General features: G+C 48.3%; 5 protein-coding genes across 5 annotated transcripts; 2 read left to right on the top strand and 3 right to left on the bottom strand.

The window, feature by feature from the left end:
• Window positions 1–213: 213 nt before the first annotated feature.
• LOC128724816 (zinc finger protein 37-like) lies at window positions 214–2,217 on the bottom strand. The gene is made up of 6 exons (XM_053818538.1): window positions 2,179–2,217; window positions 1,957–2,104; window positions 1,770–1,896; window positions 1,521–1,698; window positions 441–1,454; window positions 214–362 (listed from the first exon to the last, which is right to left on the bottom strand). The coding sequence occupies exons 2-6, from the start codon at window positions 1,986–1,988 to the stop codon at window positions 214–216; spliced, it is 1,500 nt and encodes a 499-aa protein (XP_053674513.1). The 5' UTR covers window positions 1,989–2,104; window positions 2,179–2,217.
• Window positions 2,218–2,596: 379 nt separating this feature from the next.
• On the bottom strand, window positions 2,597–4,420 carry LOC128723299 (methyl farnesoate epoxidase-like). Its single transcript, XM_053817023.1, has 3 exons — window positions 4,204–4,420; window positions 3,457–4,121; window positions 2,597–3,379 (listed from the first exon to the last, which is right to left on the bottom strand). Exons 1-3 carry the CDS (start codon window positions 4,322–4,324, stop codon window positions 2,636–2,638), a joined length of 1,530 nt encoding a protein of 509 aa, XP_053672998.1. The 5' UTR covers window positions 4,325–4,420; the 3' UTR covers window positions 2,597–2,635.
• A 6,168-nt stretch (window positions 4,421–10,588) lies between these two features.
• LOC128724815 (probable cytochrome P450 305a1) lies at window positions 10,589–12,251 on the top strand. Its single transcript, XM_053818537.1, has 3 exons — window positions 10,589–10,679; window positions 10,750–11,002; window positions 11,069–12,251. The coding sequence occupies exons 1-3, from the start codon at window positions 10,589–10,591 to the stop codon at window positions 12,249–12,251; spliced, it is 1,527 nt and encodes a 508-aa protein (XP_053674512.1).
• A 782-nt stretch (window positions 12,252–13,033) lies between these two features.
• LOC128726878 (probable cytochrome P450 305a1) lies at window positions 13,034–15,767 on the top strand. The gene is made up of 3 exons (XM_053820720.1): window positions 13,034–13,121; window positions 14,171–14,420; window positions 14,487–15,767. The coding sequence occupies exons 1-3, from the start codon at window positions 13,034–13,036 to the stop codon at window positions 15,664–15,666; spliced, it is 1,518 nt and encodes a 505-aa protein (XP_053676695.1). The 3' UTR covers window positions 15,667–15,767.
• Window positions 15,768–15,842: 75 nt separating this feature from the next.
• LOC128725435 (protein cycle) lies at window positions 15,843–20,477 on the bottom strand. Its single transcript, XM_053819176.1, has 10 exons — window positions 20,291–20,477; window positions 18,900–18,971; window positions 18,477–18,807; window positions 18,289–18,406; window positions 18,039–18,224; window positions 17,779–17,934; window positions 17,101–17,598; window positions 16,917–17,033; window positions 16,580–16,813; window positions 15,843–16,503 (listed from the first exon to the last, which is right to left on the bottom strand). Exons 1-10 carry the CDS (start codon window positions 20,431–20,433, stop codon window positions 16,367–16,369), a joined length of 1,992 nt encoding a protein of 663 aa, XP_053675151.1. The 5' UTR covers window positions 20,434–20,477; the 3' UTR covers window positions 15,843–16,366.
• Between the last annotated feature and the right edge of the window lie 5,920 nt (window positions 20,478–26,397).

Here is a 26,397-nt window from a genome sequence, read left to right as displayed (position 1 = left end):
GAGCGCATGAAAGTTGGGAGGCGGATTTTTTCCAAATTTTATTTTCAAAAAAACCCGAAAAAATCCCGAAAAATCGCAAATTTTCGGATCGAAGTAACAGGAGCGCATACAAACCGGGAGGATTCATTTCTTTCAACCAAATTCGAGCGAACGTTTTCGGATGTTCTGAATTAAAGCAACAAGAAGTGGAAATTTTGTTTAAAAATAGTAAAATTACTCCTTTATTGGCACTTTTTCTTCCCGACCCGCCTTCTGCTCTATCTGCGGTCCCCTTTTCTCGATGTGAGTTTTCAGATGCTCCATCAAGCCGTTCTGGCAGTAATACGACTGCGAACAAACGTGACAAATATACGGTCTTTCTCCTGGAGAGACGAGAAATGAAATAAAACTATACATTAGTCCTTTGAATCCGAACGCTTCGGAATACGCAAACGCCCTACCCGTATGTACGCGAATGTGCCGCTGCAAATGGTGTACATCTACGAAACATTTCGAGCAGTGTTCGCACGTTAACTGCCGTTCGATCGCGTGTAATCGAGCGTGATTGCGCAAGTTCGACGAGCTGTTAAAACGCTTTCCGCAAGTGTTACAACCGTACGGTTTTTCGCCGCTGTGCACGCGCAGGTGCTTCTTCAGATTGCAGTCCTGGTTGAAGCTCTTCGGGCACAGGACACACTGGAACAGTCCCTGCGGTCCGTGCACGCGCATATGTGACCTCAGGTGCGCCTCACAGTAGAAGCGCTTGTCGCACTGCTTGCACGGGTACGGCTTTTCTCCCATGTGCTTCCGGATGTGGTACTTCAGGTTGTTCACCTGCACGAACGTTCGGTCGCAGTGCGGGCACGGATGTTGTCGCTCGATCTGGTGGAGGCGCATGTGCTCGCGTATGTACAGCACCGTCTTGCCACATACTTCGCACTGCTCTGGTGTGCCGGGTTTTTTCCTTTTTTTGGTCCTCGCTGGCGGGGATTCTGCTGGGTGGGGTCTGCGCCGTGGTTGACCGCGTTTCTTCGCCTGTGGGATGTCTGCTTCCGAGTTGGTAGACGCGTCATAAGCTTCCACATCATCGTCGAGGTCAGATTTATCACCGCTCATGAGAGATTCATCATCGTCGCTTTCCGCATCGGATTCATCCAGCTTTAAGCTACTGTCGTCTAGCTCCTGCGAAGATTTTCGATCTTTTCCGTTTCTCCGAACAGTTCGTTTACGCTGCTCCGCTTCTTCATCGCCCTCTTCACTATCAGTCGTCTGCCTGTCCTCGACGTCGTTCTCTTTTTCTCTCACGTTAAAACGATTTCTTGTGACATCGTGTGTTTTCGCATTCCTGCCTGTTCTTCCGTTCCGCTGTACTATCTGCCATGGATCAACGATTACCCTAGCTTTTCGTTCCTTACGTTTCGTGCTTTTATGCCTACTGTAGTCACTGTACTCATCTTCGTCAACTTCCGATTTAACTAGAACAATCGCGAATCACAAACGCTAGCTAGTGTATTATTCGAGCGAACCCTGCCAACACTTACCTTCAACAGCCATCGGATCATCGGCAACGTTCAACGGATCGTGTTCAAGCGAATCGTGCTCCATTTCGTTCTTGATCACAAACTCCACCACCTTTGGTGGTGCATTCTCATCGAAGTCATCTATCCGTCGGTTGCAATACTCGCAGATGGGTGAAATCAAACCGCAAACTGGCGTGACCTAGAATGAAAAAGGGGGGAATAACATTAGCGATATTCGAGCTTTATGTTAAATGCCACACGGAAAAGTACCTCCACTCTGGTGCATTTGTAGATCTTGTCCAACAGCGCAGTATCGTCGGCCTTGCAAAAGATCGATTCCATCGGGCCATCGGTAGCTCCGCAAATTTTGCAACTCTTTTCCTTCTTTACGAAGGGGCTGAAAACCGGAGAACACAATGAGCAAAACTATGAGGCACGCAACGAAAAGGTTTCTTACCTATCGAAGTCTATCTCGTTGCTGGTAGCCATTGTTTAGCGTTTGAAGACACACTAAATGTCTCGTATGGGAGGTGGAAGATACTTGCAGGCACAATCAAAACACCGGCACTAGGCTTAGGTTGCAATCCTCAATCCGGTACAAAAGCCTAGAAAAGTAAACAAACTATGTGTTACATCAAATCTTTCAGCAAAGAGGTTTTCTTTGAACATGTGCACTTACACAACACCACTTTTTTGATACTTTCGTCATAATATATCATTTACACGCATAATGCAGCACGAGAAATGAAAGATATGTTGCACTTTTTACCTCACAATCTCGGATTCATTGTTGTGCCGACTCCATTGCGTTTACAAACAAGCACGAAACTAAATGAGAAACGTCAAATCACTGAAGCGTCAAAAATGTTACACTGTTAATACGTTTAAGCGTTTTAAGCGTTTTCGTTCACGGATAATCGAACGCCTATGAATTTTCAAATTTGTTCAATTGCGTTAATTAAAATCTTATCATATAATGTTTTTAAAAACATCATAGCTAGAATTCTATAATAAATCTCATAGCACGAACAGTACACAGTGCTTTGTTTTGTTTTATTTCGATTACTGTATGAGCTACATAGTACTAAAATGCGATCTTCATTCTCATCGTTTATTTATCATTCGTATTCGAACTTTCATACGGTTCGTGTCCTTTCGGCGAACCTTAGACTAAAAGGTTGTGGCGACAGAGTGATTCCATCGACCGCACTCAACGACGGTAGCTCCTTATCAGCCGGCTCAATCGTAAAGCAATGCAAAATAGCGGAAAAGAAAAGAAATACAGCCGGTTTGGCCAACGCTTCCCCGAGACACCGTCGACGACCTGCGCCAAACGGTATGAACAAATCGTGCTGTACCACTCGATCGCCTTCCACACTGAGAAACCGTTCCGGACGGAACACATCCGGATCAATCCAATAGTCTTGGTCCATCTGAAGCGAGTATAGCATTGGCAGGACGATCGCATCCTTCGGAATGGTGAAGCCACACAGCTCCACATTATCCATCGCTCGATGCACCAGACTTCCGGGGACGATGGTAGCGATCCGTTCTACCTCCAGAATCACGGCTTCAGTGTACGGCAGCCGGGCTCGATCGTTAGCCGTTGGTAATCGATCTGGACCGATAACGCCATCCAACTCCTGCTGCACTCTGCTCATCACGTCCGGATGGTGTAGCATGTACTGGAAGGCAAACCCAAGCACACTGCTGATCGTTTCGATGCTGGCCTGAAACAGATCCAAGCACAAACTGACGAGCTGTGAGTCTGTGAAGGAACCGTGATGTTCCGCTCGAGACATCTCCACAAGAAAGCACGAGATCAAGCTGTCACGACGATCCGGACAGTGCGGGTTCTTCCTTATTGATTCGATCGTTTCCTGAAAGGAGAGAGAGAAAGCAGAGAGGCCAATTGAAAAAAAAAGCAACACACACAGAAGAGAATGCTGAGGCTTACCTCCAAGAATCCCCAAAGGGGTTTAAGTAGTCGCAGCATCGGTCCATAACCGGAACTTTCCGGACAAACAAACCGCAACCATGGAAAGCGATTCAGCGTTCCACCGGACACGTCGATCACGTGAAACGTTTGATGGATGGTTTCGGCGAGCCACCGCAACCGCTCGTTCTCCAGATCAAACCGTTGCCCGGCCATCAACACCCACAGCACATTAAGCAACGAAACGTCCAGCGAACCGCTCATTGGGAACGTCTCACCAGCGGCCACTCGAATCCGGTAGTTAGCGATCAACTCCTCCACCTCACGTTCGATCACTCGCACAAACTCATTGCGTCCCATTCCGAGTTGTTTCATCGTACGAACGGTGAACTTCCGCTGAACCTCCCAATGTGTCCCATCGGTCAAAGCAACACCAAGCCGTTGACCAAACGAGCGCATCCGAAAGAAGTACCCATCCGGACGTCCATCAAACTGCTCCTTCGCATACATGGCTCTGATCGCTTCCCGACCCGACACCACCACGATGAGGTCCTGACCGAAGCGAACTCCAACAACGGGACCATACTGCCTCGCTAAAGCCTGCCACATTAAGTGGAAGTACTTTAGGGAACGGACCAACTTCAACACCACCAAACCGCTGCCTATAAACGGGAGCCAAGCCGGTCCTGGAGGGTAGACGATGCGCAAGAGATTCTAATACGTCTAATGTCTGGAACTAACCGCTCAAAGACCTACGGAAACACTCACCTGGGGGGAATTTCTTCGGCTTTCGAGCATCCCACGCACAACAGAACACCACCAGTAGTACGATCGCGATCAAAACTCCGTCCCACATGCCACCAGCCGGCAGTAACTGACCTTTCCACATTACCTCAACGCTCACGAGTCCAGAATCCCCACCGGGGCATCAGCAGAGTCCAACGGGGACCACGTGACTGAAGCCGGATGTGATGTAGCCCGCGTGTTTTATACCCCTTTTGCGTTGTCCATTCGCCTTTTTGTCATGTAAATGCCTCCATCGCACCAGGATCTGGTGTTCTATTTTTACTTAGGCTCCCCCCGTCTATCGGTTTGGGGGCCTTGTTTCGTAATCTAAACAATACCGTCCGCCCTGGCAACCGCTGTCCAGGTCCAGATTATGTTGAATGGCTTATTTTGGGATGGCAGGAACCGGGACTGCTGGATTTTACCTTGCCCAAGGTTCCAGCCCAAAGGGTTTCAATGGCTGCGTGGTCGCGTACAAACAAACGTGTCAAAAAAACCTAAACAGATCCAAAAAAAACACCCGATCGTAGTAGGCATGGAGCAGCCGGTAAAGGTGACAAAGATAGTCATCGGCGGCAGCTGTCGGCGCTGAAGCGTCTTTTTTCACATTCATAACCATAGACCAGCGTGGAGACGAAACTCATTCATAAAACGGAAGTGGTTCGTTTTCTTTTTCATTTTACGGAGCCTTTCAATCGAGATGACAAAATTGTTCACTGCTGTTTGAGGTTTTATGAAGGCATGAGCAAAATTTAGCAGGTTTTTTTTTTGGACCATCCATTCATGTATTCCTATTTATAGTTTTCAAAAATATGGCACAACGAGCTGATTAAGCTTAATGTACAACTGTACGCAGTAATACGCGAATAGAGGACTGTTTAAGTGGTTGAGATTGGTTGCAAGAGTTTTTATTTGACTAACGATTTTCTTTTTCACGAGTTGTACACGATGGAGTTTTGTAAGTGACTATTTTTTATACTGATTTTTATGCCGTATTTATACTTGTCCGCGGCGTCGATTTTTTGCCCGTTGTTAGGTAGTGAAGGATAAAAAGAGTAGGCGTGGGTAAATGAAGATAGCACCCGGAGTGCTAGCAAGCGAGGGTCGAGTGTTACCCAGACAACCCGGTTCAATAATGTTTTGGGTTTTCCAGCCTATTGGGATTTTTTAAGGATAAATTGCTGCTTGGCGCCTGACTGGCGGAACAGAACAAAATGTAGAGTACCCGGAAGAGGAAAATAAACCAATGTATGTGAAGGATACAAGATCTGCAGGGTCTCTTAACGGGCTGGGACCGATTGCCGTTAATTCTTCTACCCTGGCCGTAACATATTCCCCCCCTTGAATTACTTGTAATTCAACAATAATTGTTTTTTAATTGCTTCTTTCAGCGATTTTCGTTGGGTTCGAAAGTTGGAAGTACGCATATTTTAGAAATAGCTCGCTTGAATTCGCCATCTTTCGTTTTCACGACAACTACCCTAACGTTATCATCAGCTCCTTTGATGATTTGTATGATGCGTCCGAGACACCATTTTGAAGACGGTAGTCCTTCTTCCTTCAGCAGCACCATGGTTCCTAATTGCACATTGGCCTTCTGTTTAGTCCACTTGGTTCTCGGTTACAGCCCGGACAAGTAGTCGGTGGACCATCGTTTCCACAGGCGACGTAGATACTCTTGCACCCTTTGCCAGCGATCGAGGCGATTGAACGGCAAGTCTTCTTTTTTTTGATTTAGCTAACCACTCTGGTCCATGCCACCAAAGGGTGGAAGTGTTCAGTTGATCTGCATCCATTCCCCGTGATATGATGTCGGCAGGGTTCTGCTTTCCAGGTACATGCTTCCACTCTCTACCTTGTGTGATATGCTGGATTTCAGAAACTCGGTTAGCAATAAACGTTTTCCAGCGGGATGGGTTTGCAGCTAACCAGTGTAGAACTATAGTGGAGTCAGACCAGAAAACAGTCTCCACTTGAAGCTGCAATGCGCTGGATACCTTCTCATACAGATGGGCCAGTAATAACGCTCCCGAAAGTTCAAGCCGGGGCAAACAAACTCGCCTTTGATTACGAGAATCAGCTAACGGAGCTACCTTCGATTTGGCGGTTATGAGGTTGGTTGTCACACTTCCATCGGTATTAGTAGAACGAAGGTAGATAGCAGCTCCATATGCCTTCTCTGATGCGTCACAAAAACAATGTAATTGAAGATTCGTCGCATGTCGATCCGTTAAAAGCCACCGTGGTATGTTGATGTTTTTCAGCATGGCTAGTTTGTCTCGAAAGTTAAGCCATCGCGTTTGTAGGTCGGATGCAAGTGGCTTGTCCCATGTAATTTGATTTCTCCACAGCACTTGCAGGAACAGTTTCGCTTGCACAATAATCGGTCCTACTAGTCCAAGGGGATCGAATAGCCTTGCGATATCTGACAGCACGCTTCGTTTTGTGATGATTGTCTCTTCGTTCCAGCTCGGAATCGTGAAAAGAAACACGTCGTTTGAGACATTCCATTTTAGTCCCAAAGTTTTGATAACTGCAGCATTTGAATCAATCTCAAAAATGGTGCGTTCATCCAGCAGATTCTCAGGTAGATGTTTAATAATTTCACGATTGTTTGAGGCCCATTTACGTAGGTGGAAGCCGCCCGACGCTAGAAGATCGGTGATTTGCTGACATACTCTCTGACCTTCCGAAATAGTGTCTACGCCGGTTAGCATGTCATCCATGTAGAAATCTCTTCCGAGTATAGCTGCTGCTTCGGGATGGGTGCTGACTCCTGCTTGAGATAGTGTTTGCAGTGTCTTCGTCGCCAAGTATGGAGCACATGCTGTTCCGTACGTAACCGTGTTTAGCTGGAATGTTCGAATCGGATCTGCCGATGAGTTTCGCCACAGGATTCTTTGCAGTGGACGATCGTTTGGAGCGACTATGATTTGTCGATACATTTTCTCGATGTCTGCTACCATGGCAAATTTTGGCATACGGAATCGCAGTAGAATAGTTACTAAGTCGTCTTGTATTGTTGGACCGATCATCAATGCATCATTCAATGACGTTCCAGACTCTGATGCACAAGACGCATCGAAAACTACTCGTAACTTTGTCGTTGTACTGTCTGGACGAACTATACAATGATGCGGCAGATAGTATGATGGCGATGACGTTGTTGCCTCGTTTGTTTCTGATACTTCTGTCATGTGTTGTAGCTCTTTATATTCATTCATAAAGGCTGTATACGCCGACTTCACTGTTGGATTTGATGACAGCCGGGGTTCCAAGGCTAGGAACCGGGGTGTAGCTATCCTTTTGGACTCACCCAATTGTACTAATTTCTCTTCGCGTTTCGGTAGCTGCACGATAAATCGACCATTCGAATGTCTAGTTGTGGTTTCCGCAAATTGTCTCTCGCAGCGGGACTCTTCCACGGACAAGGTATTAGCCGAACGACACGTTTCTAATTCCCAGAATTTGTGTAGTTGTTCTTCAATCGTAGCACTGCAAACGTGTCCGACAATTGATAACGCTCGTGAAGGCACTTTAGGATTGACTCTTCCAGTCACAACCCAGCCGAAGGCAGTGTTCTGTAGAATTACTTTTTCTCTTGATCGTTTGATCAGACCTTCTTCCAGGATGTCATAGTACAACTCGGCTCCGATGATGAGGTCGATCGGCCCTGGGTTGTGGAATGAAGGGTCTGCCAGCTTTAGATTGCGAAGCATCTGCCATTTTGAAATGTCAACTTTGCATAATGGTAGATCACTGGTTAGTTTGCTGAGGATGTGAAACTTCCCGGTTGTCGAGTATTCACTAATTCGCGATCTTATCTTCAGCACGGTTGTATGTTCTGATGTTACCGAGAATTGTCCAATTCCCCCAATATGATGATTCTCTCGTGTTTTTTTTCCCCCTAGTAGTTGGGCGAAACGCTCGGACATGAGGTTTAGCTGGGCACCTGAATCCAGTAACGCACGGGCTGGATGGCAGCGTCCATGGTTGTCTTCAATCTGGATTAGCACCGTTTGTAGCAATACGACACTGTTATCGGTCTGGATGGAACAATGTGTATAAGCGTGAGGTGAACTTGATCCGCTCGCCGCGGAATCCTGAGGCGCCTCCTTTGCTGGTTCTGAATCATGCAACAACGTGTGGTGTTTGTTGCCGCACACTTTGCAATTACTTGATGTACATTGCTTTTGTTGATGACCCGTAGAAAGACAGTTGAAACACAATCCTTTCGATTGTACGAGTTTCTTCCGATCCGTGACACTGAGGTTTTGGAAGGTTTCGCACCGGAACACTGAATGTTTCACAAGACCGCACAGTTTGCACTTGTCATTTATCACAGCACTGGTAGCCGCATGAATCGATGGCACTCTTGAAGTATGGCGTTGAGCTTCATTAGATTTGGGTCCGATGGATGGTTTGACGACTGATTTTACCAGATGGCAATGATTCCGGATGAACTTGACCAAGTCTTGGTATTTTGGTATTGTGGTAGATTTTCGATTAAACTCCCAATGACGCAGAGTTGACGGATCCCACAGCGAGCTTAATCTGAATACTAGTAGTGTGCTCCAGGTATCCGTATTTTCGCCTTCCTTTTCAAGCATGCGTAGATTTCGCTCGAATTCGTCGACGAGCCTGTTTAGCGACACCGAGCATTCCTTTGTCAATGGAGCCAAGTTAAATATCGCTTCCACGAGTGATTTAACTATTAAATACTTGTTTTCGTAGCGATCGGACAGTAGATTCCATGCTACCGGATAGTTTGCTGCTGTTATCTCCATTGCTTCGATCACGGCGCGGGCGTCTTTTGTTAACGATGCAGCAAGGTAGTGAAGCTTATCGGAATCCGTTAATTCTTCTGCCGAATCGATCAGCGATCGAAACGCATCACGGAAAACAGGCCAGTCGCGAATATTTCCGTCGAAATGTGGTAGCACGATTTCCGGAAGTTTAGCACGTACTCGCCCTGTTGCGTGTTTCTTGTCGATGGTACCATATGGATCTGGTGTTGTAGGTAACGGAATCTTTGTAGATAACTGGAATTCTATGTTGTTGCTCAGCTCGAAAATTCTGTCGTCGAAAGCACCAAATCTTTCCTTCGCCAGTTGCATCTGCTCCGCGGTTGCCATTTGCAGTACTGACTCGTACCACTCGTTATAGCGTTTTGCGAGCACTTTCACTCGATCAGCCAGGTTTTTAAGCGCAAGAACTTCGAATCTGTGCTTCTCGAACATTCCTTCTAAACGCTCAAGCTGCCACTCCATATCACTTTGTTGGCGCTCCATTCCGCTTTCGTAAGAGGCGGATGGAAATCCTCTGAATGCAGGACTTTGGCTTTCCTGTCTGCCAACCGCCGTCTGCTCCACCGCTCTCGTGGGAGAATGATCGATAGGCATTATTCACTTATAGTTTCTTTTGAAGATATGCACTCTGCGACACAGAACTACACTGAACTACAAAGAATTGTTCTCTTGCAAATATGGACAGTAAGTTGATCACTAGCTCTTGTATCCGGTTCGAAGGACCAAAATGTTTAAGTGGTTGAGATTGGTTGCAAGAGTTTTTATTTGACTAACGATTTTCTTTTTCACGAGTTGTACACGATGGAGTTTTGTAAGTGACTATTTTTTATACTGATTTTTATGCCGTATTTATACTTGTCCGCGGCGTCGATTTTTTGCCCGTTGTTAGGTAGTGAAGGATAAAAAGAGTAGGCGTGGGTAAATGAAGATAGCACCCGGAGTGCTAGCAAGCGAGGGTCGAGTGTTACCCAGACAACCCGGTTCAATAATGTTTTGGGTTTTCCAGCCTATTGGGATTTTTTAAGGATAAATTGCTGCTTGGCGCCTGACTGGCGGAACAGAACAAAATGTAGAGTACCCGGAAGAGGAAAATAAACCAATGTATGTGAAGGATACAAGATCTGCAGGGTCTCTTAACGGGCTGGGACCGATTGCCGTTAATTCTTCTACCCTGGCCGTAACAAGGACAAAGAACTCAATCCTTTCTTGAAGCGAATTGACTCGCTTTAAGATCCCTAAGCGTCTCGTGACAAAGCGAACTAAAGCAGAGTTCTAGATTTACTGCCGACTCGCACCATGGCTAGTAGATACAGGAAAAATGTTGAAACTGTTGCGTGCTGGATCGATACAGCACGCAGCAGCTCAACGGCGGGCATCGAACTCAACCGCACACGAACTGCACAATGATAGTAACCATATTTAAGGGCTCACGGTGCCTTTCGACGGCATCAGACAAACAGTTTAAAAGGTCTAGTGTGGATCAGCAACACTGCGAATTGCGGCTCTTACAACTGTGATCCTTTAACACGTGTTCGAGAGCGAAACAAACGATCCTCAAGATGATCACGCTGGTATTAGCAGCTCTGGCGGTGTTCCTGTTGGTGGTTTTTCTCGTGAAAGAACTATACCGCCCTGCAAACTATCCACCTGGTAAGAGTTATAACATGTTGGCCAAGGATTTGAAAACGAAACTCACCCCATCAATGGTTGTTTCCCGCAGGTCCAAGATGGCTGCCGATCGTGGGCAACACGCCGATGATACGCAAAATGGCGGCCCAAAATGGTGGCTTGCTGATCAACGTGTGTGACAAGCTGGCCGAATCCTACCGCAGCAGCGTTATTGGGCTGAAACTTGGCCGTGAGCGTGTTGTAGTTGGCCTCGGGTATGAAGATGTAAAGGAGATCCTGACAAACGACGCGTTCCAGGGCAGACCGGACAATTTCTTCATCCGTTTGCGAACGATGGGAACGAGGTGAGTTTGTGGTAGCTTAAGGAACATTGTTAGGTCATTCTCATCCACTTTCAAATCGCTTCACAGGCTTGGGATCACCTGCACCGATGGACCATTCTGGAGCGAACAACGAGGCTTCGTTTCACGACACCTACGTCAAGTCGGTTACGGACGTCAGGAGATGCACGCTCAGATTCAAACCGAACTCTCCGAGCTGGTGGACGTCCTTCAAAGCCACGGCAGTCAACCACTTTGGCCCGGTTCGATCCTTGCCATCAGCGTCATCAACGTGCTGTGGACATTCGTTACCGGTGCTCGAGTACCCCGGGAGGACGATCGACTACAGCGGTTGTTGCAGTTGTTGCGGGAACGCTCGACCGTCTTCGATATGTCCGGCGGTACGCTAAACCAACTGCCGTGGTTGCGCTTTATCGCACCCGAATGGAGCGGTTACAACCTGGTTAGACGCTTTAACGCCGAGCTGAACAAGTTCTTCACCCCAACGATCGAGGAGCATCATGCGAGCTACACGGAGGAGAAAGCCAACGATGATCTGATCTACTCGTACATCAAGGAGATGCGCGAACGCAAGGACACACCGGAAACGAACTTCACGGATCTTCAGCTGACGATGATCATCCTCGACATTTTTATTGCGGGTGGTCAAACGACGAGTACCACGCTCGATCTCGCTTTTATGATGATGATCTTCCGCCCAGACGTCCAGCATAAGGTTCACGAGGAAATCGACACTCAGCTGGCGCTGGAAGCCGTTCCACATTACGACGATCGCCTTAAACTCCCCTACGTGGAAGCGTTTCTGCTAGAGATCCAGCGCTTCTTCAGCATTGCTCCACTGAACGGTCCAAGGCGTACCGTTACCGATTGTACGCTCGGTGGATATCGCGTACCAAAGGACACCACGGTTCTGATGGGATTGCGCAACGTCCACATGGACCCGGAGCATTGGGGTGACCCGGAAGTGTTCCGTCCGGAGCGCTTCCTCGACGCAGATCGGCAGATCGTCAACACCGAGCGGATGGTTCCGTTTGGGATGGGAAAGCGACGTTGCCTCGGGGAAACACTGGCCCGTTTCTGTCTGTTTACGTTCTTTGTTGGGGTGATGAAGCGATTCTGCCTAGTGCGACCGGAAAAGGACGCAGATGATATGGCTCCGTCGATGACATTGAAACCGGGCATAACGCTTTCGGCTAAACCGTACAATGTCGTTTTCCAGCCTAGAAAGACAGCAGAGCGCCTGGGAGAATGAAGAGCAAAAAAAGGAAGGATGTAACTGATGCAATACGTGAGAAAAAAATCGAATCTTACCCAGTCTTTAAAGTAATAGTTGATATACACTCACCTGTAAAACGAATAGCATATCCTAGTATATCGAGCACTGAATTTGTTAACTGAAAAAGGAGATGTTTTGGTCGCAATAAAGATTGATAACACAAACGAAATAACTGATTTTCTTTCGAGCCCAAAAAGTAAAGAAAATTATCGGTATAAAAGGTACAACCACCATTTCTCCTATTTCATTCATTACCCACTTCATCTGAGAGAGCCACTATAGAGGCAACTTGCCTCGCAAACGTTTATCGCACCATAGTTTGCTGCTGCTGTCCGAGCCCATGGTGCGATAAGAGACACTCACATCAACCGATCCGCAACACGACGATCGCCTTTCGAGGGGTTTTCATTCCGACAAGTGCTCTCGGGAAGTGCGGTAGTTCGACTCCGCAGTCCCTCGCGATCGTCAAGGGTAAACCGTCCCTTTAGTAACAGTGGCTCGATCGATCGTTCGCAAAACCGGAAGTGACGGAAAAACGTGCGCTCGTGTGCCTCTAAAGTGCTGCCTACTGCACGGAGTGTCTGTTGTGACGATTGTGAACCTGAAAAGGATCACATCATCAGGGGAATTAGCTCAATCAAACCACCGCAAATTAAGGCCGTCATCCCGAGCCAAAGTTTGACGGTGCGTTATGCAATCCCACCATCTCAGCTGAGTGCGTTTAAAGGGGCAGGATAGCAACTGGTGTCGCGCTCAGAATGTTCGCCATCCTTCTCGGTGTCGCGGTGGCATTGTTCTTCGCTTATCTCATCAATGAATTCCGTCGGCCGGCCAATTATCCACCGGGTAAGTGTGAGCTCAATAAGCCCGTGGGAACAGGCGACGCGTAGAGTTTTGTGAACACCTCGAAAATCGGGCTTGGAAGCTTCCGTCATTACAGGAGAGAGAGAAAAAACAACAAATGCTGATCAATCACGAGCTGCCACGAGTCCGTCGCAGGACATGTCGTAAGGGTGAGGGTGTTCGCGGGTAGACTAGTGATAAGAAGTGAACGTAACGACCGTGATAGGCGTGAGAATAGTTTAGCCCTTATCAAAGTGTACCTCCTTCTCTCTCGCTCTCACTCACTCACTCACTCACTCTCTCTCTACCCATCATCGGCTTTCGTGCCAGCTCAGATTGCATCGGTTCCGACGGAGACGCCTGGCTCTTCCGGAGTCATCCGTGCGTGCATGCAGTTCCATTATTTATAGACGCATGCAACAGAAGAAGGCAAGCGGTATGAGGCGCAAAAAAAAACAACAAACATAGCGCACACTCGCGAGTGTTGGTGATGTGATGCTCGATCGAAACAGCTGACACAGCGCCACAAATGCAATGCGTCTGGTAGCAGTGTTACAGTTTGTGCATCTGATTGCAAGTTGTGGCATGCTCGTAACAATAGCCATCTTGAAGGGGTTTTGGGTGGGAGTGACAGCTTCAGGGGGTGATGTTAAATCGTTACCGGTATCGTAGTCGAAGGAATGTAGCGTCGTCTACCGGGGAGGTTGAATTCGCTCAGATTCAACAGTAACGTGAAGTGAACAGTTTACTGTATCAAGGTTCTCAAACAAATAGAGAACGTTTCCCTTTACTTATTGGCAGTCAAAATTGTTGGTTTAAAGCTTTCAACCATCTTTTTCAAGTCACAAAACACGAATGCACGTGGTCGAACGTACAAAAACACGTGTTTGTGGGATCATGTTTAAATTTCGACGTATGAACGTCTTAAACCGCAACTCCTACTACTAAAGGTTCGAGTCTCGGCTGACACAAGTATCATTCGGTACAAAATGGTGACGTTTAAAATACGCCTACTTGATTGAATGTCTTATATGCTACTCTTTTTTTCGCAGGTCCTCAATGGCTTCCGGTGGTGGGAAACACCCCGTACATAAGAAAACTCGCGCGACAGTACGGTGGCCAGCACAAGGTGTTCGAACTGCTCGGCAAATCCTACAACAGTGACGTGATAGGGCTAAAGCTCGGCCGCGAGTACGTAGTCGTCGCTCTCAACTACCCAGCCGTCAATGAAGTCCACCGAAACGACGTCTTTGCTGGGCGACCCGACAACTTCTTCATACGCCTGCGCACGATGGGAACAAGGTTCGGATGGGCATTCTCCCTAGCAAGGCGTCCTCGAAATTAAACCATCTAAATCACCTCTTGCAGGCTCGGCGTTACATGCACCGATGGACCGTTTTGGGCGGAACATCGCAGCTTCGTGACACGTCACCTTCGCCAAACGGGCTACGGTAGGCAACCGATGCAGCTGCAGATACAGAACGAGCTAAACGAGCTGGTGGACGTGATACGCGAACGCCACGGCCAACCGATCTGGCCCGGTAGCATCCTTTCGACGGGTGTCATCAACGTACTGTGGACGTTCGTAACCGGAACGCGAATTCCGCGCGATGACAATCGTCTCCAGCGGTTGCTTCAGCTGCTGCAGGATCGTTCAAAAGCGTTCGACATGTCTGGTGGGGTGTTGAGTCAACTTCCTTGGTTGCGATTCTTCGCTCCCGAGTGGACCGGGTATGATCTGTTGCGTCGGTTCAACACCGAATTGAACGAATTCTTCGCACCTACGATCGCCAATCACCATCGAAACTTTAGTGAGGAAAAAGCAAATGACGATCTTATCTACGGCTATATCAGTGAGATGCGAGAGCGTAAGGACGACCCCGAGAGCACATTCACAGACTTGCAGCTAACGATGATCATCCTCGACATCTTCATTGCGGGTGGTCAAACGACAAGTACCACGCTCGATCTCGCCTTCATGATGATGATCATCCGACCGGACATTCAGGCTCGCGTTCGTGAGGAGATCGACCAGAAGCTCGGTGTGGATGAGCTGCCACAGCAAACGGATCGTTCTCAGCTACCGTACACGGACGCGTTCCTGCTCGAGGTGCAACGATTCTTCCACATCGTGCCCGTCAGTGGACCTCGCCGGACATTGGCGGACTGTACGCTCGGTGGATACCGAGTGCCCAAGAACACCACGGTGCTGATTGGCCTTCGAACCGTCCACATGGATCCGGAGTACTGGGGCGATCCGGAGGTGTTCCGTCCAGAGCGGTTCCTCGATGACAGCCAGAAGGAATCCGCGGCTAAAGCGCACCTGCACTCAGATCGGCTGATGTTTTTTGGCATCGGTAAGCGTCGCTGCTTGGGCGAGGTGTTGGCCCGGGCTTGCTTGTTCACGTTCTTCGTGGGGGTGATGCAGAAGTTCGAGCTACTTAAACCTACCAATGGAAACCGCGAGATGGAACCGTCGATCGTGCTGCGGCCGGGTATAACACTCTCACCGAAGCCTTATGAGGTGGTCTTTCGTCCTCGATTTTGAGATGAACTCGAGACGCTGGACGTTGTTTAATACAATCTCTCTTAACCTACATTCGTAGAACGCACGATCACTCGATCGATCTAATGGGGAACTTGTGCAATGGGGAACTGAAAGCAGTTCAACTTTCGTATTAATAAAAAAAAACACCAAAAAAGCAAACAGCCACAGTAGAGCGATCGCTCGTTTTGTACATATGTTTTCCTGCTATTATTATGATCACCTTACAATTTACGCCCATCACAGTGCACCGCAGGAATCACTTTTTTTCCAGCTTACACGCTACGCTACTACGCTACTAGCTTCTTTCCGACACGTTTCGTTGACTGTTTCCTCCCGCACGTTCCTCCGAAGCAATGGCTTCCAAATGCAAACCAAGCCAAGGAAGCTCTTTTTGGTGATTTAAGCAAAAAATCCGACGTCCACTGCCACCGGAACGCAGACATAAATGCAGCTGCGGATTGTTTTGTACCTACACGTCCTGCTTGTGTCTTTGGACACAACATCCAGAAGCTCTTGTGTGTATGTGTGTGTGTGTTGTTTTTATATCCCCTAGGTTTCCCTCTAACATTTCCCCGCCCTTTTTTTATCGGTTGGTAACTTTCGTTTCCAGCAACGCACTCGTGCGTCGTTACGATCACGATCATAGCCTTGAATAAATGTACATGTTCCTCCAGGGTTGTGGAGTTTCTCTCTCTCTCTCTCACGGTAGTGGCCACGGTAGGCCCGAAAAGTCAACCGGTCCACCCAAACCGGCGTCAGCCTCCAGCAGGCTCATGATGACGGCCATCGCCGCTTCGTCATTGCCGTCAGTACTGCTGGCTTGCGTTTGCGAAACATCTGCGGAGGAAAAAGGAACATACAAGGTGGTATTTTCGGGTGATATCCTTGGGAAAATGGCTTGCTCTAATTTTACCATGCTCAGGACTGATGATGGCGTTTGTCTGCACGTGGCTATACCCGGGAAGAGTTCCGTTGATGCGAGTTGTCGCCACCGGAGGGACAACGGCAACCGAGGAAGGAGATACACCACTAGACGCGACCATACTGTGCTCACCGGATGTGATCGCATCGTTCGAGTGGTTCGCCTCCGACAGAGCGGAACTAAACGCGGGTTGCAACGTGGACTCATTCGGATTGGGACTACTCTCTGTGAACAAACAAAGAACCCCGTCAGCGTGTAAACAGCTCGAATGATCGCTGCTTAGCAAAAGGTGTTGTCTCAGAATCTGGTTCCGATCATCTTCACTTACCCGAAGACGAATCACCCACTCGACGCTGATGATCCAGCACCTGTTCCGCTATTTGTCGTCCAATTTTACTCGCCTCGACGTGTGAGTTGATCATGCGTTGTATCTCTCGTCCATTTGCTGCAGAATCAGTATCAAAGATCATTACAGTTTTCCAAAACAACCCTCAAAAGTGTACCATACTTACAATGGTTGAAGAACTCGTACCCAACGCCCGGTTGTCCAGAAGTTCCGGAACCAGGCTCACCCGTACCATCACCCAACTCCCCCATGCCGGAACTACCATACCCACCGGCTCTACTCGTACCGGGATCACCCAACTCCGACAGGATCACGTTATTCTTCGCGATCAGATACTCGATCTCTTTCGTCCACGGATTACGGAACGATTTCCACTCGCTTTGTAACCGCACAAAACCCGTCTCTTTCGTTCGCAACCGATACACGGACGTAGTGACGCATTGTGTCCCCTGAAGAGCGGCCTTGTGCGACTCAGCAAGCGCCGGAATGTCCTCATGATGGTAGTACTCGTACATACTCGTCCCAAGCAGCTCCTGGGGCAGAAAACCCAACACCAGTGTGGCTCTCTGATCAACGAACAGGAACTTGCCGTCCATCGCGTGCCGTGAAATGAACTGCACATTCCGCAGGTTCGGGATGTTGTTCCGGCTAAGAGACTTCCCACCTGCCACACTCCCATTGCTCGGTGTTGCCGATGGATTTCCACCACCACCACCGGAAGCCGGACCAGCTCCAGATGCTCCACCACCACCGACACTGCCCGAAGTAGAATTGGTGCCACTTCGAGGACGTCCATTACCGACGCTTCCGGCACCGTGTAAGCCATTCGACGCCATACTGCAGCTCTGGTTGAGGTTAGGTTGCACACGTCCCACGGCCACCAGACAGGACAGGTTGCACGAATCACCCTCACCGTCGGTTTCGTTCTCCTCCAGTCCGATCTTGGCTGGGGCCCACGATTTCAGATAGCCGGTGCACTGTATCACGGAATACTTCTTATCTGAAACACCACAGACAACCAGGACTCCAGGTAAGATCGATAGGCTCCACGACTGGCTGGGAATGAGTCCTTAACCGTCCGCACACACGCACGGAATCACTCACCGGAATTGACCTGCTTTTTACGCCGATGGCACACGGTGCTGACACTTGAGACGTTGTTCGGTTGGTCGGCTTCCTCCTTGACCTGCACGTTGGCCTTACACTTCATGCGGCAGAAGAACGAGCGGCGTGCACCGGGACACAGGCGTGTTACACCCTGCGGGACATCCGTTTTCACCGGCAACATTGCTGGGGACGAGAGAAAACAGGTGTTAGAGAGGTGATCGAAGATGTGGGTGTTTGTGCTACCTACTCTTAGCGTCGATGAGTCGTTCCCGTGGGCTTAGATCGGACGACGATAGCTGTTCTTTCACCTTCGCCACGTCCTTGGGGTGCAGGATGTCGAACCAACTCTGTCCGAGTAGATCACCCTGCGGAAAAGCATACCAGCAAAGGTTAAAATAGAGCTCTCAAATGGAGTGAGACGCTTCACAAACTAACCTGAGAGTAGTTCAGTATGTGCGACACGGACTCGGACACGTACAGGATGCGGCCTCGATCGCACCCGACTACGAACAGGAAACCCTCGGCAGCCTGCAGGATCAACATCTTGAGCTCCTGATCGGACAGGAAGGCCGGTTTGTAGTGACCTTCGGTGTACGAATGCACCGCACCACGGATCGTCTTGAGGTGTTGTACGGCCATCCGTAGGACGGTGAGCTTGTCCAGTTTGCGGGACATCGCGTGGCACATCGGTATCATTGCGGACAGCTCCGTGATGTAGGTGTTCATTTTGTCCCGCCGTCGCTTCTCAATTTCGCTGTGGTTTTGTCTGTCGGAGGGGTGAGCAGAAAAAACAGAAGCATCATACATGAACTAATGACCTGAATCGAAGCGGAACATGTTATTTGCTGATCTACTCACTTTTTGCTTTCGTCCGCCGTCCTGACGGACTTTGAATCATCACAGGTGTCATCTTCAATATCGCTAGTATCACTAGGAAGGAGTCAAATCGGGGGGAATTATTGATTATTTATCATTTTGCAAGATGTTCGAGAGTTATAAATTTTCATCGAGTACAATAATGAAAGAAAATCATAAATGCTTGTATCATTAGTTCTAAAGGAGTACTGTTATACACGAGCTAAAGCACGATGTCAACGTCATTCTGTTATACAGCCTTATAATGCGTTTATAACACTAAAAATGGATCATTTTTCAGGCTAGATTATTAATGGCTCCGATTGCGAAACACCTTCTGGTACAATTTAAACATCAACAAAATCCATCTACTCTCGACCGCGGAGATTCCCAGCAGGAAATTCCACGCCATTTCTTTAAAAAACAACGTCGTCGTTTAAACAACGTCATTAGAAACCGATTGGCAGCCGATTTCATACGCCACCGTCAGGCGATTTGCTCGATTTGATTTGTCCCACCCAGGATCAAACCGTTCTCAGGTGGGATTTTCTTTTCCCTGCACCTATTGCTCGTTTGCCAAAGGTGCCACAGCCATATCGCACGACCGTAAGAATCCCTACGAGTGCCCTACGGAGCGGTGTAGCATCGTAAATTACATTACGTCAGCGCGCAGCCAAACGAAATACCAACTCAACAACTCCATAACAAAAAAAATAGCAGTTCACGGTAGCACACGTCGAGGCTTCACTGGCGAGTTTTTCCATCACACTATTTAGCGCCTTACAGCGCGCGTTGGTGTGTTTTGGGGCACGCTTCTCGGGGCTTCCTTGAAAAATTAGCACCTCGAAAAGTTTTCCCACCCTCCCAGGGGGCGCGCGTCAAACAACCGAAAACAAAAGGCCAACCCAAGCAATCCGCAGCAGGGGTTTGCGATTTTACATAATTATTAAATTAACCTCCCCGAGCATCGATGGCATCATAGAACGAGACGCTTCGCCCACGCCGTGGCTGGTTCAAACCAAACCCAACAGGTGTTCAGGATTGTGTAATGTCCTTTGCCCTCTTGCGGTTCCAGCGCTTTCGCAGAAACAAAGATTCTCAACCTCCTGTACGGGAGCAGGGAATTCTTTACCCTTTCTCGGGTGTTTCTTACGAGCTTCTTGCAGCTCAACATCAAACGGTCCTTTTGGTTGGTTCTTATTATTTTGCAATCCTTACAACGGCCCTTCTCGTCGGCCCAGGGTCGGTTCGGGGTGTGGGTGGCGTATCGGGGTGAAAAACTTCATCCGCCTTCATCCTTTGGAAGCCCCGAGAGCACTGGTAAGATTTCACTCACTCAACTTCTCGGCCAAACGGTGTTTCGAGTTGTGTGAGAGGGCAAGGGTCATACTTACTTGAAGGAGTACTTCCGTTTCCGTCCACCACCGGACGCGTGCTGGTGATCATGATGTCCGGTATGGCCATGCTCGGATAACCGTAGATGATGGTTGCCACTTCCGGCCGCGGAAAGGGCGCTTAGGTTGCTTACGGCGGACATCGTGCCGGCCAGCGACGGATCGACCAGCAGGGACGCATCCGGGCCGGCAGTCATGTGCTCGGACGGTACCGCACTGGCACTGGGAAATTAGGTAAGAACAAAAAAAAATCATTCTAAAAAATGAAATAACACAAACACTTTAGCTTAGTGCGCAATGACGCAATGGTCCAAACTAGCCGTGTAAAAACAGCACTCGACCAAACAGGGCATGCATTTAGTATTTGAACGGTGAAAGCAAATAAAAACATCAGTCAGCAGACATCGGAAGCGAAGGAATGCATAACACCTTTCTAAGGGTTTAAGCTTTAGGATACTTATTTATCACATTTGTTCATTGTAAGAATAGCACAAGATTGGTACAATTTCTAAGCATCTAAGTAGGCGGCTAAAAGGACATTTATCCTCATGCGTTTTCCGAGACGCAAACGCTTTAAAACGCTTCAAGTTTAGGTATGCCAAAGAAAATACCAATATAGAAATCAATTAAACCGTTTCATAATGAGAAGAAACAAAAAGAGAAGGATGCAAAATTACCACACATAAACGGAGCTGTAAGGATTCCTCCAATCGCTACTGCAGGATACGATTTCTCTCATCAGCTAAACCAAACACAACACTGCTTTCGTGCATAAGTCCGAGTCCGACCTCGAGGATCCTTCGAAAAACATGTAATAACCCCTCGCGACAGATAAAACGATAAACAATTAAACACAATTCCATCTAGCATCTACGTACAACAGCAAAACGACAACATTTGCGTGCGAATTCGAACCCCCGTTCGGTTCAATATTTACTTCGCCGGTGAGTGCGTTGCTCCAAGCTCATAGAAAACGTTATGATGGTGATAGTTCTGCAACAGACCACCAGTCGTGATAACCGGATTTGGCCCCTCGAGGTCAGTGCTGGCCGGCATACCCCGATGCGAGGATTGCTGCTGGCTGTTCGAGGACACTGTCGCTGCTACCGCCGCCACCGAAACGCCCAGTTCCGTAAGCTGGTGTGGCTTGAGCTCGTCTAACGCCAGAAATTCGCGCTCTTCGTCCGGCACCTGCAGGACACGGTTGTACGGCAGGTCCTGCAGCGAGAAGTTGCGGGCCACCATGCTCAAGCGGTTTGCTGTCAACGATTCTCGCGGTTCTCACATCGTATCCTTTTGCTCTTGCAAAGCTCGTTCCCGTCGGCAAATCACTGCAGAGCAGCACCACCAGCACTAGAAACTGGGAAGGAATTCACCATCGAAACAGCTCTAAAGTGTGGCTCACAAAACGACGCTTTGATTGTGATCATTTAAACATCATCGAACACGAAACACGAACGGTTAATCCTCTCAATCGATAGTGCCTTTCTCATAGAACACCGACACACATTCACAAACCAGGCTTCCGCGATCTTGGGTATTTTTAGAACACAAACAAAATGACGCTTCCGATGACCACGCCTCGTACGCGTCACGATTGCATACTACTACACCTAGCTCCTTGCACCCGGTTCAACCAACAACCCACGGTTGCATAACGTTTCTGACACTAGCGCCCGAAAAGTGGCACATTTTCCCAGCCACCTCACACTGGTGTTTGTCCTCCCGGACAGGTGAAGTAGACACCTGCGGTCACCGAACGGCTCAACCTGTGCACCGACACACCGACGGTCAGTGCCGTTCTAATGGTATTACTCCGGGTATGATCTGCGCCATGTCCGCTTCCAAATGTGTCCTAATTGGATTATGCAACGGTACGCGTATCCACTCCGGTCGAAAGTCCTTAAAACAGACCTTCCCACTGAGGCTTGTGCACCTGTGTCTGCGTTCGAAAAGCACGAATTCCACCACACGGCTTAGAGCTGCCTACGTCCAAAGGAGAATGGGGCGCTTTGTCCGCACGGAAAAGGACGACAATGGGTGACTTCAACGGATGGCTGCTCCAGCTACGAACCCAACTACTGTTGGAGCTCCAACAACACTGGAACACACACCTTCCCGTGTACGACCCGGCGAACGATTGGGCGGATCGAACGCGAGTAGCAACCATTTATAAGCGCGAGTGTTCGGAATCAACCGAATCGCGTTCGTGTCGTTCGTTCGGGCGTGATGGGGATATGACCATCGGATCCTGTCGTTGGCCCCCAGTCGTGGTTGAAGGAGCAACACAGGCACTGGCTGCAGGACGATAATGGCGAGTGAAAAAGAGACGGAAAACAGAGCCTGAAGCCCATCCCCGTGGAGCTCTCAATCCAGTGACCGTGTGTGGTGCAGTCGAAAGCAAAGGCACATAAATTAAGCGAGTAGCTCAGAAGCTGTAGAAAATTCTATGGAACAACTTGAACCATATTTAGTGCAAATTAAATGTTATCTCGAGCTTTAAACCTACTAAAAACGATCGTTCGTTAGAAATGAAGCATCCATGATGGAGGCGCATGATCCAACGAGCAGGAGCAAAAGATAATGCTCTCCTTCTCACACGCCATTACACGCGAGAGTGTGCGGGAGTTTTGCATTCGCTAGGACTCGCCACAATCAACAGGTGAAGTTAACCCATCCTGTAGCTCATATTTCGTGACATCGCAAGGCCATCGCCGGTTAGGATGCATTTCATCCATCAATTCCCGTTTGCTGGGCTGGGGTAGAACGCGATTACGCAATCGGTCACCAAACCGGATCGGGGTTTACAAACCACCACCCAGCACCCAGCGGGTTTGTGCCAGTGACGGCTCGGTGATGTAATAATTTCTCCATCGTTTCCTTTTCCATCAGGACAGTGAAAATGCACTAGGAAAACAAAGCCACCAGTGCAGATGACAGCCGCATGTCTAGTGCACGGTAGACAGGCCCGTCACAGGGTTTTTATTTTTAATCGGCTGATAAATCTCTCCAATTCGATTCCTTGCAGGTGGTGAATTTGCAGTTTAAACGTTAAAATCGATCTTCCAATGAGGTAGGGCTTAGTATTCTACGCGTATAACAGTTTATACCAAGAGAATATCCTGGGAATCATCATCGTTCGTTCATTTAATTGTATTATTTTATGATAAAGATAACACTTACTTTGCAGGGCTTTCAGACACGCCAAGGCTTCGCAATTGAAAGAATCCCAATCGTCATTTAATGTATGATATACTAGAATAAAAATTACGATCCTTTTCGTGCGTGCATTTTGCATACCTTCGGGCGTCGGCAACCTCCAAATCAAGCTCTTTTCCTATTTGTTTTTAAAATTCAGCTATTTACGGCCAACCCTTTTTCTCATTGGGCATTTCCTCCCAACAACCGGGAAGCACCTTATCCCGGGTGTACTCGGTTGCCCTATTGACTTATGAAATCTCTTTAATACAATGCCAATCAAATTCATCTCGCAAAGCGTTCAGCCTCAGCAAATGAAGCATGCTAACGAGCTTGAGCGGTCGTAAGAGGAAATTATGAAATACGACACGGTTTCGCCTCCACCTCGATTTGCGTTCGCGATTTAAGGCAAAGCTCGCGATTTAATCTGCTTGATCGTCACTACCCGATTGCTCCGCCGTCTGATGCGATTACGACCGGACAAATACGGAGAACAAATAACAGCGAAATCGTAGGTGAAAATAAAACAAAAACCATTCCCCGTACCCGCGCGTCTCCCGGAGATGGGCCATTATTATTTTGGAATTAAAATCAACCCCCCAGCCCCCCAAAAAAGCAGCAGGGACAGAGGGTTGCCTGTGCCCATCGATTGTCAATTCCGATGAGCGAGCCGTCGGCTCTCGGGAACCGCAGACACTGCCGAGGGGATGTTTAATGGATGAAGCAAAAGGGCCACGGTTCTAGAACATGCCGAAGCCCTTCTAGGGAAGGCGCACCGATGCAAATCCGATGTAAATCTCTCCCGCCGGTCGTTAAACTCGAGGCCCGAGACGATTCCCGACGGTTTGATGTTTCGCCTTGACCAGCCAAACTGACCAAATCAAATCGGATCGGAATCGACTGCCGGGAGTTTGTCTCGCGCGTAAAAACGGCAGCAGCTCGATTGTGGCGTCATTTCGCGTCATTGAAAGTACGCCAACTGCCCGGTCTTTGGTTGAAGGAAAACCACGGATGGAAGCGAATCGTTACATCCGATAGCGTACTGCTGGTTTCCGGTTTCGACGTTGGGGTTACGCATTCTCATCGTCACTTGGCCTTGCATTTTGGTTCCGAGCGTGGCGTTAATTAGCTGCGGACTCCTTGCCGGTATCAGTTTTCAATTCAATTATCTCATCCAGTGGAGAAAGAGCGGGAGCTGCGTGACATCCTTCGAGGTGTTATGGTTTTGTCTTATTTTCAGAGAAAAGTTAGTACGTATTTTCATCATAAAACATGATCTATTGAGTTGGTTCTCCTTCGTAACAAACTGCTAGCTGTAAGTAATGCATCGTGTTATATTTTTAATAAATTATTGCATACAAAGCAATCGACGATACTGTCTGATGAAAGCGAATGAATAAATCTAAACATTACGACGGCTGCTTGTATTATTGCGTTCTAAAGGTAGATAAATTAATCAATGAACCAAAGCCAAGGACTCACCCTGCCACTGAAAGCATATAAATATCGAAAGATACACACAACTCTACCTGCCAGCGACATGCAGCTTGACTAACGAAATCCCAATACCTATTCGAATGACGCTACATTGTCGTCGCTTTCTCTCCCGCCAGAAAGAAAAGCGAACCCTCTCCCACGCGCACTCCCACTAGAAAGCATCCCCCAACGCTGTGCATATCCACGCCACGTTCGTCCGTCCGTCCGTTTCAAGCACATTGTAAGCGCTCGTCAAATATTTGTCAAAAACAGCACACCACACATTCTGGCCATGGAAAAGGACCCCAAACCGAACCAGCTGTTTCGCGTGTGTATTTGCTAATCGCTCGCAAACCCGCCGATTACCCAATTCCGTCCCAGGGTTTTTGCTTTAAAAAGAAAATTGCCTTTCGTTCGTTGGGTGGGTGGGTGGTGAAGTCAATTCATGCCACTTCGGCGAGTCCGTCGTCCTGAAAGTGAGGCTTTTTGTCCCTGCACCCTACGCTGGGCTGATGATAATCGAAGCGAAATCGAGAAACAACAGGTTGCTTGGATCCGATTTCACCCTTCAGAAGCACAACGGAGGAGTGGGGAGAAAGAAAAAAATGTTACATAACACCGCACCGGTGGGGGCCTCTCTTTCTTTGTCATCTGCTCGCTCTCTCTTTCTCGTGGAATGAAATATCAGTTTACTTGGTCCTTTAATGGGCGCGAATATTGCGCCGTCCGCTGAAGAGCTGAAGGACGAAATTCATCGGGATGCTCACTGAAGGATGGAAAATGATTTGCTTTCCACTCGACTCGCACGAACCCAACAAGCGTTATGCTGTAATAGAACAGCGGGAACAGAGCAACCAATAATAATGTTTCGTTCGGTTGGAGCTCGTCCATGCTGGAAAACGTCCTGCGAAAGGTGCGCTCGAGTGTGTGTTTAGGTTTTTTTTTTTTTCCTCATTCTTCCTGATTATACAAACTACTGCAGAAGAGCGGAACAATTCGGCGGCAGGCGTTCGTTTGATTTCGCTTCGTTCGTTACACGAATAATTGGCTCGCCGTGGCGAAAGGACACGTTTCTCGGTGTCTCTTGAAGGGATCCTGTCGCGGGAAACGCATCGAATTGTGCCACCGGCTGACGGATCAGGTGTGAAAATTGGCATACAGTTTTCCTGTGATGCCATTTTCCCCGGGATTTCAGCTGCTGGAACCATCTGGCATCATTATTTGTCGCTTCGGTTGCATTATTACGATGCAGAAGGATCGATTCGTGCTCGTCTACCCAAGTGCAATCGATGCATTTGAACCGTTTAACGTATTTTCTCCTGCTTATACAAAGCAATTCGAAGGTAAACCTTAAAGAACTGTACACGTCACGTCATATTATCCTGATGATTGCACTCGAACTCATTCTTGCCGCAATGTTGATCCCGCGCCTT

The sequence above is a fragment of the Anopheles nili genome, chromosome 3, assembly GCF_943737925.1.
Source record: "Anopheles nili chromosome 3, idAnoNiliSN_F5_01, whole genome shotgun sequence".
Classification (NCBI taxonomy): Eukaryota; Metazoa; Arthropoda; class Insecta; order Diptera; family Culicidae; genus Anopheles; species Anopheles nili.
This window is presented reverse-complemented; position numbering and strand designations above follow the sequence as displayed.

Excerpts from the sequence above, each read along its gene's own strand:
- LOC128724816 (XM_053818538.1), bottom strand. The coding sequence starts at position 1,988 with ATGGCTACCAGCAACGAGATAGACTTCGATAG. Across the intron at positions 1,897-1,956 it reads AACGAGATAGACTTCGATAG|CCCCTTCGTAAAGAAGGAAA; the intron begins GTAAGAAACCTT and ends TCCGGTTTTCAG. Across the intron at positions 363-440 it reads GCACATTCGCGTACATACGG|GAGAAAGACCGTATATTTGT; the intron begins GTAGGGCGTTTG and ends TCGTCTCTCCAG.
- LOC128723299 (XM_053817023.1), bottom strand. The coding sequence starts at position 4,324 with ATGTGGAAAGGTCAGTTACTGCCGGCTGGTGGCATGTGGGACGGAGTT. Across the intron at positions 4,122-4,203 it reads GCCGAAGAAATTCCCCCCAG|GACCGGCTTGGCTCCCGTTT; the intron begins GTGAGTGTTTCC and ends TCTACCCTCCAG. Across the intron at positions 3,380-3,456 it reads CCCTTTGGGGATTCTTGGAG|GAAACGATCGAATCAATAAG; the intron begins GTAAGCCTCAGC and ends CTCTCCTTTCAG.
- LOC128724815 (XM_053818537.1), top strand. The coding sequence starts at position 10,589 with ATGATCACGCTGGTATTAGCAGCTCTGGCGGTGTTCCTGTTGGTGGTT. Across the intron at positions 10,680-10,749 it reads CCCTGCAAACTATCCACCTG|GTCCAAGATGGCTGCCGATC; the intron begins GTAAGAGTTATA and ends TGTTTCCCGCAG. Across the intron at positions 11,003-11,068 it reads TTGCGAACGATGGGAACGAG|GCTTGGGATCACCTGCACCG; the intron begins GTGAGTTTGTGG and ends ATCGCTTCACAG.
- LOC128726878 (XM_053820720.1), top strand. The coding sequence starts at position 13,034 with ATGTTCGCCATCCTTCTCGGTGTCGCGGTGGCATTGTTCTTCGCTTAT. Across the intron at positions 13,122-14,170 it reads GCCGGCCAATTATCCACCGG|GTCCTCAATGGCTTCCGGTG; the intron begins GTAAGTGTGAGC and ends TTTTTTTCGCAG. Across the intron at positions 14,421-14,486 it reads CTGCGCACGATGGGAACAAG|GCTCGGCGTTACATGCACCG; the intron begins GTTCGGATGGGC and ends CACCTCTTGCAG.
- LOC128725435 (XM_053819176.1), bottom strand. The coding sequence starts at position 20,433 with ATGTCCGCCGTAAGCAACCTAAGCGCCCTTTCCGCGGCCGGAAGTGGC. Across the intron at positions 18,808-18,899 it reads ACGGCGGACGAAAGCAAAAA|ACAAAACCACAGCGAAATTG; the intron begins GTGAGTAGATCA and ends CCCCTCCGACAG. Across the intron at positions 16,814-16,916 it reads AGTGGGTGATTCGTCTTCGG|AGAGTAGTCCCAATCCGAAT; the intron begins GTAAGTGAAGAT and ends GTTTGTTCACAG.